The sequence below is a fragment of the Pyxicephalus adspersus genome, chromosome 10 (assembly GCF_032062135.1).
Source record: "Pyxicephalus adspersus chromosome 10, UCB_Pads_2.0, whole genome shotgun sequence".
NCBI lineage: Eukaryota > Metazoa > Chordata > Amphibia > Anura > Pyxicephalidae > Pyxicephalus > Pyxicephalus adspersus.
In genome coordinates, this window is record NC_092867.1 from 7,157,316 (window position 1) to 7,171,745 (window position 14,430).

The 14,430-nt window shown below is 39.8% G+C and overlaps 1 protein-coding gene across 1 annotated transcript in view; it reads right to left on the reverse strand.

The window, feature by feature from the left end:
• Positions 1 to 970: 970 nt before the first annotated feature.
• The window catches only part of P3H3 (prolyl 3-hydroxylase 3), a gene marked incomplete in the record, with an annotated part of 19,479 nt that continues 6,019 nt past the window's right edge, over positions 971 to 14,430 (reverse strand). Inside the window, 12 exon segments of the mRNA XM_072423964.1 lie at positions 971 to 3,991; positions 5,205 to 5,345; positions 7,273 to 7,348; positions 8,184 to 8,301; positions 8,821 to 8,968; positions 9,124 to 9,219; positions 9,336 to 9,460; positions 10,082 to 10,113; positions 10,623 to 10,675; positions 11,612 to 11,701; positions 13,032 to 13,168; positions 13,763 to 13,900. Of these exon segments, the coding sequence (XP_072280065.1) occupies positions 3,800 to 3,991; positions 5,205 to 5,345; positions 7,273 to 7,348; positions 8,184 to 8,301; positions 8,821 to 8,968; positions 9,124 to 9,219; positions 9,336 to 9,460; positions 10,082 to 10,113; positions 10,623 to 10,675; positions 11,612 to 11,701; positions 13,032 to 13,168; positions 13,763 to 13,900 (1,346 nt within the window).

Genomic DNA, 14,430 nt, shown 5'->3' on the forward strand with positions numbered 1-14,430 from the left:
GTTGTTGTCTTTCACGATCCTTTCCAACGACAAACGACTGCACGATGCATGAATGAGTGCTGTACATACAACACCGTTCTGCTCCATGGAGAGGAAAGGGGGAAGAATAACAGAGCGGCATCCTGCTGCTCCCTCTCCCCTTCACTTCCATTACGATCGCTCTTCGTCCGTCGTCTAAATGACTGTCCTGGCGGATCCATGGACATAGAGCGCTGTACACACACCAGATTCTCGTTTGATATCAGCCCTAAAGGCAATTATTGGATGAGATTCATCTGATTGTGTACGTAGCTCTTGACTGGCATATTGTATAAATATGCTGTGCATTTATGATGGTAAATGTCTCCCAAGGGTCCCAAAAACTAACAGTTAACTTTTGTTTTACGTTTGTAAATAGAGGTTACACTTGTAGGTTTCATAAATGAATGCTGTTAAATTGACAGCTGGACAGCAGAATGCTTTGGGAGACAGGCTGTCTTTGTATAACTGGCAGAACTCTGCTGTCATTTTGACAGCTGGTCCTGTGTTTATCAATTGTGTTGTTGGCACCTGAGGTGGATATATTCTTCTGCAGTTTGAATGTATTTCTCTGTGGTCATCTGAAGTCCCAGAGTTGAGCTGATTTGTCACCTGCTTGGCCTCTCACATTCCCCCTGCTGTCTCCTGTCTCACATTCTCCCCCGACTGTGCCTAACAGACTACAATAATAAAAGCCTATAGGTGTGAAGACTATAAACAACCATGGGCTGAGCCCCTTGACCCTAATGTATATAGAGTGAGGTGAATAGGGTTATGCTGGGTTTAAGTATAGCAACCCATCAGACTTCACGTGACCCTGGACCCCGGACTCTCAGGCTAATGTATTAGGCCTAAACAAAGCAAAAAAAGATCCATAAGAGATCACATGTAATACAGTAGTACAGCTGTGTTCTCACAGCAACTATAGGAAAATATGCTTTACAATCATGAATTTGCATAATTGTGTAAATTTATTATTTTACCTGCTTCTAGATAAACAACTTATGTAGAATAGAACATAAGAGCTGACGAATCCCATTGGGTCTTCATTTGTGTCATTTCAGTAAACATGTGTGAATATTAACGTCAATGAGTTCATTAGGTGCAGAAGGGACACATAAACAAGGATTTGCTTTTCGTGTACATGGAAAATTATAGCTAATATTTACATGATTTATTGTGTGGATATTCTCCACTCTTTTAGTAATTCAGCCTTAAAGAATAGCCAGTAAATATAACGTCACATTTATTATTGATCGTTTTCCTCCTTTTCAGCAATCTTTCCTCCAATATAGTCACTTTATACTGCTTATTATACTGTTCATGATGGCCCCAGAGGTCCTTTAGTGTTCACCTCACCCATGAGAATTAATTGGGCCACCATATGGAAAGTAAAATATGATGAGACAACCCCAGAAAAAAACACTGGATCATGGAGGAGGATAAGTATGACACCCAATGGGCTGCATTTAGAAGGATGGGGAGGTTTATTAAAGAACTGCATTAAAAACCTGATTGAATTGATTGAATTCTGCAACAACAGGGAGAGAATACATCTAAATAACAGCACACGCAGCCATCCCTGGGAGGGGAGGGTGTACTATTATAACAAATGTATTAAAATCAGCATGTACATTAGAAATGCTGCTGCCATCCAGACTTGGCTGCATGCTAGTTCCAGGTCATTGACTTGAAGAATTGTTGTCAGAGGCAACCAAAAGTATATTTAGAATTATGGCAGACTTTGCATCTCCTTATGTACAGGCACTCCTGAAACCGACCAAACCCTTCCTGCTACCCAAAGTTTCTTTAAATTCCCCGTCAGCAAGGCACATGGGCGCTGTTGAAGGGTGGAATCTGCAATCATGGAGGCATAATGCCCACAGAGGTGGGGGGGAGGTAGGCAAAAGAGGTAACATATCAGCAGAAAGGGCCCAATAGCCTATAAAAGTGGGTGGGGCAATTAATTAGAATTAAAGAAACCAATCGGAAATCATAGTCCATTGTTATGACCCGCTCCAAATACTTTGCACTGCTGTACTGAATGATAACCATAGCAACTAATCAATTATCATTTTCCATGGCCCTGGCTTTCCTAAATGCTCTGCTCTTCCCATCTTCCATTATTATCACTACCCTTAACTTGCTGCCTATAACTCATAGCAACAAGTCATTAATTGCCCTACAGTACTCTGATTGCCTTAAGGTTGTTGCACCAATGTAATGAATGAGGCCCTGGTAACCCATGGCAAATCTCTACTTGTCCACTATTGTTTTGGCTGCCCCAAACCCACTGTACTGCCATAATAAATGAGGCCATGGTAGGCCATAGCAATCAATTCCTATTTGTCCTCCCCTGTTATGGCTGCCCTAAACCTGCTGCTCTGCCATACTAGTTGGGGCCATGGTAGGCCATAGCAATCAATTCCTATTTGTCCTCCCCTGTTATGGCTGCCCTAAACCTGCTGCTCTGCCATACTAGTTGGGGCCATGGTAGGCCATTGCAACCAAATAGCAAATCGTTTTCATTGTCCCAACCTTTCCTGCACTAAATAAGAATATTGCAAAAAAATGCAAACAATGAAAAATCGTCCGCCATTGTTATGGCTGCTCTGAATTCCCTGTATGTAGTACTGAATAAGGCCATGGTAACCCATAGCAACCCATTCCTACTTGCCCTTCATAAATATGGCTACCCTAATCCTTTTGCGCTGCTGCCCTGAATGCAACAATGGTAAACCATAGCAACCACTAGTTACTTACCCCTTATTGTTATGGCTGCCCTAATTCTGAATAACTATCCTGAACTAGGCCATGGTAACCCATAGCAACCAACCCATAACCATGCCCCATTGTTTCGATTTCTCAATTTCTGCTCACTGCATTTCTGAATAACACAAAAATAAGCAGAATTTCCCTCCTAGCCGTGTGTGATTTGCTCCGACTCCTCTGCCATTACCCCATATAAAGTCATCAGGCTTCGTCTCCCCGCAGGCCTCGCACACAGACACCTCATTGTGTACACACGTCTTGGGATTTTGGCAGAAGACGCAGCTTGCCTCACCCCGCAGGACAACACTGACAGCAAACACCGAACTTTATTATACAACAATTACAAAAAATACTGGCGAGCCACCCCGCCATTAACCCCTTCCTCCCCCAAAGAAGCAATGCAGCAACAGGCTTGTTGGAGGAATGCTCTGTCTTGAGACCTGCTCAGCTAGAGACCCGCAGAGCATTACTCCCGGCCCATGCCCCATCAAACAAGATCTCTGACTGAGCCGAAAGCAAAACGCAACCCGCTAACATGGATCAGAAACCGTTTCGTGAATTCTGATCGTATGTTTTTATGTTTTGCTGCTCATAGAATACGTTCATCAAGCTGCAGTGCTGCGTGTGCAATTAAGCACTTGTGGCATGCTAAAATGGCACACAATTATATCGATTGAGATGCCATTTTGGCATGCTGTAAGTACGATTTAAGGTGCCTTATTTGCAGCTGCAGCTTGATGAATCAGAGCCAGTACCTGAAAATGGCTGCATTTTCCTATTGTATTGTTAGAGCTAAAAGCTGAGCAGGAGCAGCCACAAACACCAGAATTAGAGGTCTGGAGACACCAGAATTGATAAGTTCTGGTATGAGGTCACTTTAAGTACAAATTGCGATAGCCAGAGTTCCTTTTCTCTGTCATAGGAGGGTGCTACCCATAATCCCAGTCTGGTGCTATATTAACCCTGCCCTGGGAAAGTCTCTGTGCTTTGCAGTTTCTGATACTGCTTCTCAAAGTTCATCCCTAATTTTCCTGGCCGTTCTCCTTCTCTGTTGCCGACCCGTTGGCTTTTCAACCTCGTCTTGGTTGGAGGATATCCGTGACCTGGTGGTCTCCCTGGCCGCTTTGGGCTCTTCCTTCTCACTCTCATTCTCTCCCTGATTGGTGTCGCCTTTTACCAAGATCTTTGCCTGATGCCGTTCCTGCGGGAGAAAAGTGGTTCTGAAACATTTGTATTTTTGGTGAAAATAGTGAAAGTCACTTTTAAACAACACCAGGATTTGTTTTAATTTAGTCAAAAACTGCAAAACTTAGTATGGGATGGGGGGATGAGATGGCACCACAGTGCGTGCTATGGTGTGTGTGTGTTCCTGGGGCACTGATCTCCCATATATGTGAATGGGCTCTCAAAAGTGCTTTTCAGGTGCCGTTCAGAATCCACCCAACTCATGTCTTTTGCATCAACACAACACACAAGCCATAAGGAACGTGCCATCTAACAGGGACAGCTGGCAATCTTTTGTGTTCACCTCTGTCATATCTTGACCCAATCATAGTGGCTGCTGGTATTATGTGAGTCACGTTTAAGGTCATGCTGTACCCTGAAGCATAACATGAACCATTCTACCTTCAGTCCCTCTGGAGTTTTTAGCTTTTGTACCACCAGCCAGCATTTCCCGAGCACAGCTCCAATTATCCCTGCCGCAGGAACACACTCATTTCTGCATGCAAGCGCAACAATTTCTGCACGCTGTTCTAAGCTGTCTATACAAAAAATGTTCATAAAAACTATTCAAGATGGTGCCTTTCTCTGCCTGCTTCTTGGGATCTACCTTTAGTGACACAGGGAGTCCACCATCATGAAAGTAACAATCAAAATGTAGGGTTTCTGTGGGATTTTCACCCAATTTTTAGCCATTTATCACAATTAGAAAATGTGTGAATCAACATTCACTCATTATTTATACATTTTCTTATGCAATCTAAAACATGTGTACATTTTAGGTTAAAGTTGGGTTCCTGTTCAAGCACTTCCTGCCATGGTGTGACAACTGTTTTGAACTGTGCACCTTGGGTGTTGTTACCCCAGCACATGTTGTAAGTAGTTGTGCTGACATACAACACGCAAGCATAGTCCATCGTTGTGACTATCATGAACCCAGTTCAAAAATATATTTAAATAAAATACATTTATAAATGAAAGTTAATGTGTTGTATGCCACTTCTATATATGGTGATTGGTTCCTCTATTTAAGTGAATGGGGGTTCTGATTGCCATTTTAGTGTAAATATAATAAGGGTAGAAAATCCTGATCATAATCCTAAGAGCAGGAAATGAGAGATTTTTAGATACTAGAAAAGATCAGAGAAATGTAACCAGTCTGAAGACATTTTCTCTTCCGTTTCCAGAGTTACCTGTTCTGCGTGTTCTGCTGACTCTGTGAACCACAGCGCTATGGCGCACCTTCTCCCCTGAGTCACTGCACGGACCCCATGGGCATTTTCACCTCCAGAGCTGAACATCACCAAGCGGCCACACTGAGGCCGGACCTCCGCCTGAACACACATTAAAAAGAAAAATCAAAATCAGCAACAATGAACAGTAAAGGATCACCCCACCCATATATTAAAAAATACTTAGGTTATATGTGACTACTCTCACAATTCAGTAAAGACCACACTGACATCTCTGGATCTCCACACCGGGGCTGAAAATGTCAAAATATTAGAATTTCGGCCCCATTACCCTATGAAAAATATGAATGTTCAGAGCTGGAGACCTAAATCCCATAAAATGTCATTATCAATACTTTGAACTAAAATCTAGAAAAAAATGCAAAAATTTCAGCAACAGGTAAAATGTTGGAAAATATTTCAGTGTCTGATTTTTTTTTTTTTTTTTAGAAATTTGGAAATTCAGCCTTTGAACAATGCAAAATGAACTTTAATACAAATATATACCAGACAGCACCTCCTACAGGCAATAATGAGGTACTATAGTTTTATGTACAGAGAAACACAATTCTTGTACAATTTTTATCCCTCTTTTCAATGGTTTTCGCATCTCAGTGGACTTTATTCTAAACTTTATATACTATAAATATACTATATAGCTATACTAAATACTTTAAGGGATATGCACACATTTATTTTAACTTTAAGTAATGAAACTGAGACATAATATACTCCCAAATAATGAAAATAAGTGTACAGCTACCAAGCATACATGGCATTTGCTACTGCCCTTAGGATATAGATCCAATTAAATGCTGAAGTTCCTCCTTGCCTCATGTGTCATGCTTGTACCTGTTTATATACAGGTTTGCCATAGACAGCTCCTACATATTGTACAGCTCTATGTAATATGTTGGTGCTTTATAAATTAAAGTTATTAGGAATAGTAAAATTCTCTGGTGCTGCCCACGCTAGGGTACGCAAGGGTGAGAATGGGAAAGTTAACGCATTTGCAGTGTGTTAATCAGGGTTTTATTGCAATTATGTCCATGCAGATGGAACAAAATCTATGACAAATATGTCCATCTAAATAATTTTAAATCCATTTTAAGGACTATGTTTTTTTTTAATTAAAAAAACATACTCAAATGTATAAATTTAGGATAAACTAGACCAGGGCCAGAACAGCCAAGATCACCCCAACATTTAAAAAGAAATCTGCTTTAAACACCATGCAGTCATTTTTATTGTGAACCTATGAGCATTTAGAAGCATTAACGCAATGGATTTCATTGTGTAAGTCCTACCTATTACAGAGTTGTGTGGTTGTGTTCTGTTGATGCTTCCAGTAGATGTATAACTTTTTCTGCTTTCTGCAGATCATTTTTTTTCCATAAAATGGGTTTGGAGTCATTAAGAAGTTTTAGTTGCCTGAAAGCAAACAGCTGCTGCTTTGCTTTCCCATTAGAAAACACAGAAAGTTCCTGGAATTCTGTGTCATGGATACCTTCTTTATTTAATGTTTATTGCTAAAACCCAGATTTTATGTAATACAAAAAGGCATAAACGTCAATATACCCTTTAATAAACATTTATTATACAAATATCTCAAATTCACTACTGTTGGTTGCTGCAAAACAGATGTAAGCCATATATTATTATAATTTATAACTTTTTTTGAAGAATGGAAAAAAGGATATCGATTCCAGAAAGAATTTCTTTTGTGTTTGCTGATATTAGAGGTAAGAAATTGCCCCAAACGTAGGTTCTAATCCTTCCCTCTATATCTTAATATTATTATTATTATTATTATTATTATTAAATTTTGTTTTGGAACAGCTAACATATTATGCATATTATACATTTGATAGGGGTAGCAAATGACAGACCCATACAAACAATGACACAGGAGGTGGAGAGGCCCTGCCCAAAAGAGCTTACAATCTAACAGATATAGAAAAGTATTGGCTGGATTTGGGTTTTAAAGAAACATTGATCAGATCAGAAAAGTTGTTTCACTACCACTTACCGTAACTGTGGTCCCATCCAACTCTGTAAAGAAGTGATCTCCTCCTTGAAAGTCGTCATTCAAGTAGAGCATCCCACTACAGGACAGATCAAACATTTGAAAAAGATTTCAATATTGGACACTAGAACTCTAAGAGGGATTTGTGTTCTGGCCCAATATCTGTCCAAGCACCCCTTCGGCAAACAACATGACCAATGCCTCTGCACCATCAAAACACAATACTTCTTTACACCAATACACTATATGGCCAAAAAATTCTAGGCAGCAGACAATGAGCACCCCTTTCAGATTTGGGGTTTGTGCAATTTCAGTGTTAATACTACAGAATATGAAGACATTTGAGACAATTGTGCCCTTCCAATATTGTGTCAACAATTCAGGGAAAGGCCCTTCCTGGTTCCATCGTGGTAAATGAGTTTGGAGTGCTCAACACTGACCTCAACCCTAATGAACATCTTTGGGATCAATCAGAATGCAGATTGTGAACCAGATCTTCTCCATCATCATTTGGACCTTCCAAATGTGGTTTAGGCAGAAAAGGTATCAATTACCAGGGACCCTTACCAAAACCTTGAGAAAAGCCTTCAAGGATGATTGGAAACTGTTATAGCCAGACAGAGGGAAAAGAGCAACATAATGTCCATGGTTTTGTAATGGTCATGTCCAATGGGTTTAATTGGGTACTATAGTCAAATGTCCAAAGACTTTTGACTATAAAGTATCATTTACAGAAAGGGGTAAAGGCAGGGAAGCTATCAGGGGAGTAAGGTGTACTTATGTACCAGGCCCTGATTAAAAGAGCTTGATTTTTAGACATGAGGGTGGAGGACCTAGGAAGTTTATCTAGTATGGGTCAAAGAAATGGCGGTCCTGGCTATAGGAGTATTATATTTGGCCCCAGCACCCCTCACCTGTAGTCTCTATGGATGTATGCAGGTGGCTCCTTCCAACATGCTTTCTCCTCAGTATCCAAGATACAGTTATCAGCATGAGCGGGTTGACTAAAGTCGGTGCGATCCTCCTGTTCTCCTATATTAGACAATGACAGAGGAAACAAAAAGGAGTGATAAGATTAAGAATATTTACATTCGGCTATCAATAAAGTCTGGTCAATACATAAAACATTTTATTTCTGAAGCTAATACTTGTAGGTAAGTACCTTGAAAATTCTTATATACACACACACACAATATATTTCTAAAAACTAATATTTCATACATGGCAAATGCTACACAGAGCACTATAGGATAGATAAAGAGACAGCACAGCAAAAATTCCATTTGGAACCATTAGATAGCAGAATGGAGTATTCTCTAACTCAATATGTAAATTTCATCAGCTTTTGAGATTTGTACAGGACAGGCCTTTTACAAATAAAAAAAATATTTAAATACCCAGGGCTAAGAAAATCCCACATGTCAGCTGACCAATGGGCAATCAAAATTTTGACCAATGTCCAACTTAAAATGTCTCCACTAAAGTAAAGGACTTATTTCGAATTAGGCAATAATGTCCTAAAAACCATGTTCAAAATGCAGCTTTACTTACCTTCAATGGCTGTTTGGCACACCAGCTGAGAGTAGGAGAAATGTAGAGGTTTTGTTTCAAAGAATGACTGTGCCAGGACACGAGCTCGCTCACCAGCATAGTAGAAAAGGTGGGCCCGAGTGGTGTCTACTGACCCTGCTGATGCCATCTAGAACCAACGAGAACAAAAAATAACTCTAACACAATACAACACAAACACAATATTACTGAATACCATTCCCATGTAAATCCTATTTTTATTAATATAGAATGTGTGGTCCTCCTATGTTAAGGAGCCCATGGGAGCCGATTCTGGGTAGCTACCTGTACAGCTCGCAGTACGGTCAAGCCCTGGATCTTTTCCTGAGCAGTGTGAGGTGATCTTCTTCCTCTAAACCCATCTCCTGAGGCTTCAGCTTCCTGATAGGAAAAATAGGAAAGAAAAATACCAAATATTACTTTTCTCATCTCTTTCCACACCAAGCCATGTCCGACCTTCTGTCCAGTCCTGCACCATATTTTACTTCTCCTCTTACCTGAACAAGACTGAGCAGAGACTCGCACTCATCCTGACTGAGGACACCATCCAGAGTGACCCGGACTGTTCCGTTCATCTGTCTTGGGGTGAGGGTGACAGAAACCTCTTCATAAGGAAGCTCTCCTAAGATAAGAAGACTTGTGTTATATGAGAACTTAAACATGGCCTCCATACTGGGACACAAGAGGTCCAACACCATGCCCTCATCTCTTCCTAGTGGAGTAACAGACAGCCGATGGAGGCTCAGTATTAGATGACATGACTGCTGCTTCCAGAAAAGTCTGATACAAAGATAAGAGCCAAGGAAAACTGGGGAAGTACTGGACCAAACCAATTATTTGATATAAAGTTACACAAGTGTTTGATATTAAAACGTAGAATGTGTTGACATTTGGGGCTCCATAGCAGGGTTTTTCACAAAATGACCAAGGCTTGGTCAAGCCTTGGAACCTAAAGCATGCAGGAGACCCCTATGCGCAGGCACAAACAGCTAAAGGAAGGTGAATTTTTGTATCTCTATTGTTCATCAGGAACATTTTTACACTTAAAGGTATGTACTGCTTTGCTTTTTTTTGTACAGTTTAGTATAATTATAGTGCTGATAAGTGTACTTTATTTGCCCTAAATGTCTACCAACATTGAAAAGTCAGCCTTGAGAGAGCTTTGGTCCATATTAGAGCATCACACAACACATCTTTAAAATTATAGCTCCCTATTAATAGTCTGCCATGGACTCATACTCACCCCCAGCCTCTTCTGCTGCTATTTTCTCTGCCCTAAATGACAGAAGAATATGAGTTAGCACAACGAAGCCCCAACCTTATTATTAAGTGACTCTAAAGAACTGTTGCACATGCTGAATTGTAATATAAAGGTAATATTTGTTCAAAAATGGCCACGCTCAACACCATTTTCTGCTTAGTCCACACATGGTTATACAAGTTGTGTTTTCTGTTCTGATGTGCTGTAGAGCCTGCTCTTTAATGACTTTAGACTTCAAAAGTCCTACTACACCAACCAGTTCTTCACCGTACCTCCTTCAAATAAACAAATGGTCACTCACAAGGATAAGATCTTCTGCCGTTGCATACTTATTGACAGCTCCAGCCTGCAACGTTAGACCTTGGGTACTGCAGCTCCAGCCTGCAACGTTAGACCTTGGTACTGTGCAAGCCAAAAGCTATAGTCTTCTGTTTTTTGTATGCTGCATCCCCACCCTGACATCATCCCCATGAAACTCAATAATTTGACTGATAGTATTGTCTGATATAGGGTGGATTCTTACCTGACTCTGTTCCTTAGACTTTCTGGGATAATATCTTCTGGTGTCCAAAGATCCTGCAGAAAAATAATAAAAAACAAAAGAGGTAAATTGGTTTCAGACTAAAACTGGTGGGCAAATATACCATTAAACATAATAATTCCTAGACCATAGAAACAGAGACAGAGATTTGAGCAGGGTTTTTGGCACTAACAATGTATTCATAAACATATATACAATATGTATAATAAAGCTTAACAATTGAAAAGGGCCACTAAACAGACTAGTGGTCAGAAAAAGTGATAAGAGCCTTATAACAGCTCAGTACTGTACATAGTAAACAATGGTTGAATTGAACCACAATATTTTCTTGGGGTTCCCCATAGGCCAAAATTAGGCACTAGACATACAACAACTCGTCAGCATATTTATTGTTAACCATACAGAGTATTTAACCATCAAATACATGTTAAATACTGGTGGTTCAATACTCTGTATGGTTAATCATATATATACTGACGAGTTGTTGTATGTCTAGTGCCTAGTTTTGGCCTATGGAGAACCTATAGGCCTATTTGGCCTATAGTGAAAAGCAAAGCAAGTTGGATAGATCTGGTCAGAGTCTGATTTTCCTGTTCTTGATGTGGCACAATAAAGGTACAGCGGGGTCTTTACTTTTAAGCATGATTAACGAATGACATCCCCATTGTCATTTTGTCCACCATGTTTTATTGGTTTCAATTGAGAGCTAAATCTATAATCTATGTGCATGCACTAAAACATTAGGAATTATTTATTGCCATTTTAGTTCATGGAGCATTTAATTGGGTTGTAAATGCTTTGACTTTGCAATGCTTGAGGTGGAGAGATTGGAAAGTTGGATTATTCAATCCATTAGCATCTATCTACAATCAAAAAATTAGTTCTGACCACCAACTGGATACAAATTTGAATCTTGGTTTCAGATGACAAATACACAAGCCTTTGACATTATAGTCAAACACATGGCTTACCTGATCTTGAAATGGAATGTCCAAGTTCTCCATGGCATAATACAATAGTTTTTTCTCTGCCAATGTCTGACGCACATACAATGCTATGCTCTGTAAGATATAACACAAGAGTGATTAACAAATACCCTAAGAAATGTAAGATTTGAAGAGCATCTGCACCAGCCTTTTTACCATTGAGGAACCCTTGAAATAACATTTTCAGGTTTTAGGGGACCCCGGATATAATCACTATATGGCCAGTGGGAGGAATTCCTCTTACATTGCTGGCTATTGGGAAGAATGTCACCCTTTCAGATAGCCAAAAAGATCACTGGGATCAGTCGTAAATGGCCTAGGAGGTCCAAACTGCTCATGATTCAAGCAACTTCAGGAGAAACTCTAAGGTTCCACAGAACCCTGGTTGAAAAACAGTGATCTACATTCTGTGGTTAAAAGTATGTTGTGATGCTTTGAAATTATTGGGTAATGGTTTCCAGTGATAAGTGCTGTTAATACACAGTACTTTTGTGCACTTCAAACCTTGTGGTAACAATTTGGTGAAACTTTTTTTGTTTAAGTATGACCATGCCTTTGTGTACACAGCTGGCTCATAAAGACATGGTTTGATGACTGATGTGCAGAGACTCAAGTGGTCTGCGCAAATCTTTGAATTGAACCTTAACTTTGGAAAGAATTGGAATGTCATTTATGATCCAGGTCAGTTCATCGAGTTCACAAAAGCTCTTTTGACTGAATAGGCACAAAATCCAATTGGCACACTCCAAAAATCCTATGGAAAGGCTTCTCAGAAGAGTGGAGGTTGGTATAACCTCCAATGGAGGAAAGAACAAGGCAACTCTATTTAATAACTATGATTCTGGTGCATCCAGTAAGCTCATATAGGCATGGTTGTCATATAGCATCATAGACCACCATCATGCCATTCAGCACTAGCACCTATACTCCTTTGTTCCATCCCCATGGTGGGCTTCCTCCCTAGCCAATAAAAACAGCCCAATACCCTTGTAAGATTCTTCATTCTGAATATTGAACAAGCATGAAAATACATTTAAATATAATGTTCAATCTCTTCCACACAGCTTGGAAAGTGCCTATTAGCACTATGTTTTTCACCCTCATTATTTCCATGGCCAGATTTCTCGTTGAGTTAAAAGGCTACGAGCAGCCGGTGACCACAAACTGCTGCAGGAATCTCAGAGACCAATTTTAATGAGCCACTTGCATGTTTTCTACAATTCTTTATAATACAAATTTATGTAGTTAGGTCTAGTACACTGTAGTTATCTAGTACACTAAGACTCATTTTCACATCCAATTAGAATTCCAGTCCAATAAAAGAATCTGATCTGAAATCAGCAGCATCATATCACCAGTTTGTTTTGCCTTCAAATCTTTTTCGATCTGTTACACAGAAAGTTACCTCTCGTGGTTTTCCGCCAGCCTCCTTTCCTCCAAGTTTGTTTTCATAGCTTTGTAGATTCTTTAAAATGGATTTGTCACGAGGATGAAAGAGCAATAACGATCGGGCGATCTCTGCTGCAGCCTCCCAATCTTCAACTACATAAATAATAAAGAGAATAAAGGGACAATAAATGAGACTAAGTCCAATAACTACTGAAGCAAATGTATGTGTATATACAGTACATACATATATCACACATATGTAGGGCTTCTTCAAACAGTGCTCCAATGCAATGCCCATGCTTTCCAACTTTCCAGGTGGCCTAGCCATTGGAAGCAGCATCTGGCTCAATGTAGGAGCCACAGGTGGCTTTGGCTGTTCATTGAGCTGCCATTTGGAAGCCAATCTGAACAAGCCCATACTGCATATCTCTAATATAATATAACCTCATCTATTTACAATGAATATGATTTATTTCCTACTCTATAAGACCATAAATAATATATCAATATAAGTCTCCTTGTATTGTCAACGATCCACTGATTAAGGGATTTTCCAAATGTAAAGCCAGTTCAATACGTTCCATACAACTGTATGGCCAATATGCATTTCATGTAATACAAAGGGTGATTAGAAGACGTTCCTATGCGCTTAGAAATCTATTGTTAAGTTGTCCACAAAGTAGATTATGATGGACACTTCTTTAACTTTTTAGATTTGCCACCCAAGCAGGGTACAAAGTAACTCACGTTTGGCGTAGGTGTCCTGCAGCAACTGCAAATGAGAGACAATAGAATCTTCTTTTGGTTGTTTGTGACCCGGAACCATTGTAAGATCAAGAATACAGTGTTGCTTACATTGTAAGACCTGTGTGTAATAATCTGCAAGAGAGAAAGGAGAGACATGGCTGATCCAACAGCTTATTAGGAGGGGAGACTTAAAGGGGGGACTTAAACCTAAAAAGAGACGGAATGAGGTTTTCATTTTTGCTTGGACAGTATGTCAAACAAAAAAATAAAGCTTCAAATTCTGTCAGTATATACAATGTTTTATACAACTATTGCCTATTTTTATTTCCCTGGCCATTTTAGGTCTACCTGGTGGCATTGCCAGTACTCTGGTTTCTGATGGTATTCTAAGCATACCAGCCATGGAAGCAAATCTGTACTGGTGTGGTCAGTTTGAGTCCCTGTGCTGCAAATAGGAGATACAAAACTCCATGCTCATACACAATGTACCTATATCTGCTATAGTCGGTATTCCAGCCACCACCCGACATGTAATGTTGTGTATGATGTAAGTGATTGACTGTCCCCTTTACTAGACAGATACAATCCTGCTATAGGGAAAAAGATTTATAAGAGTGTCCATGCCATCAATAGAACACAATAAAAGGTTAGAAATAAGGTATGTAGCT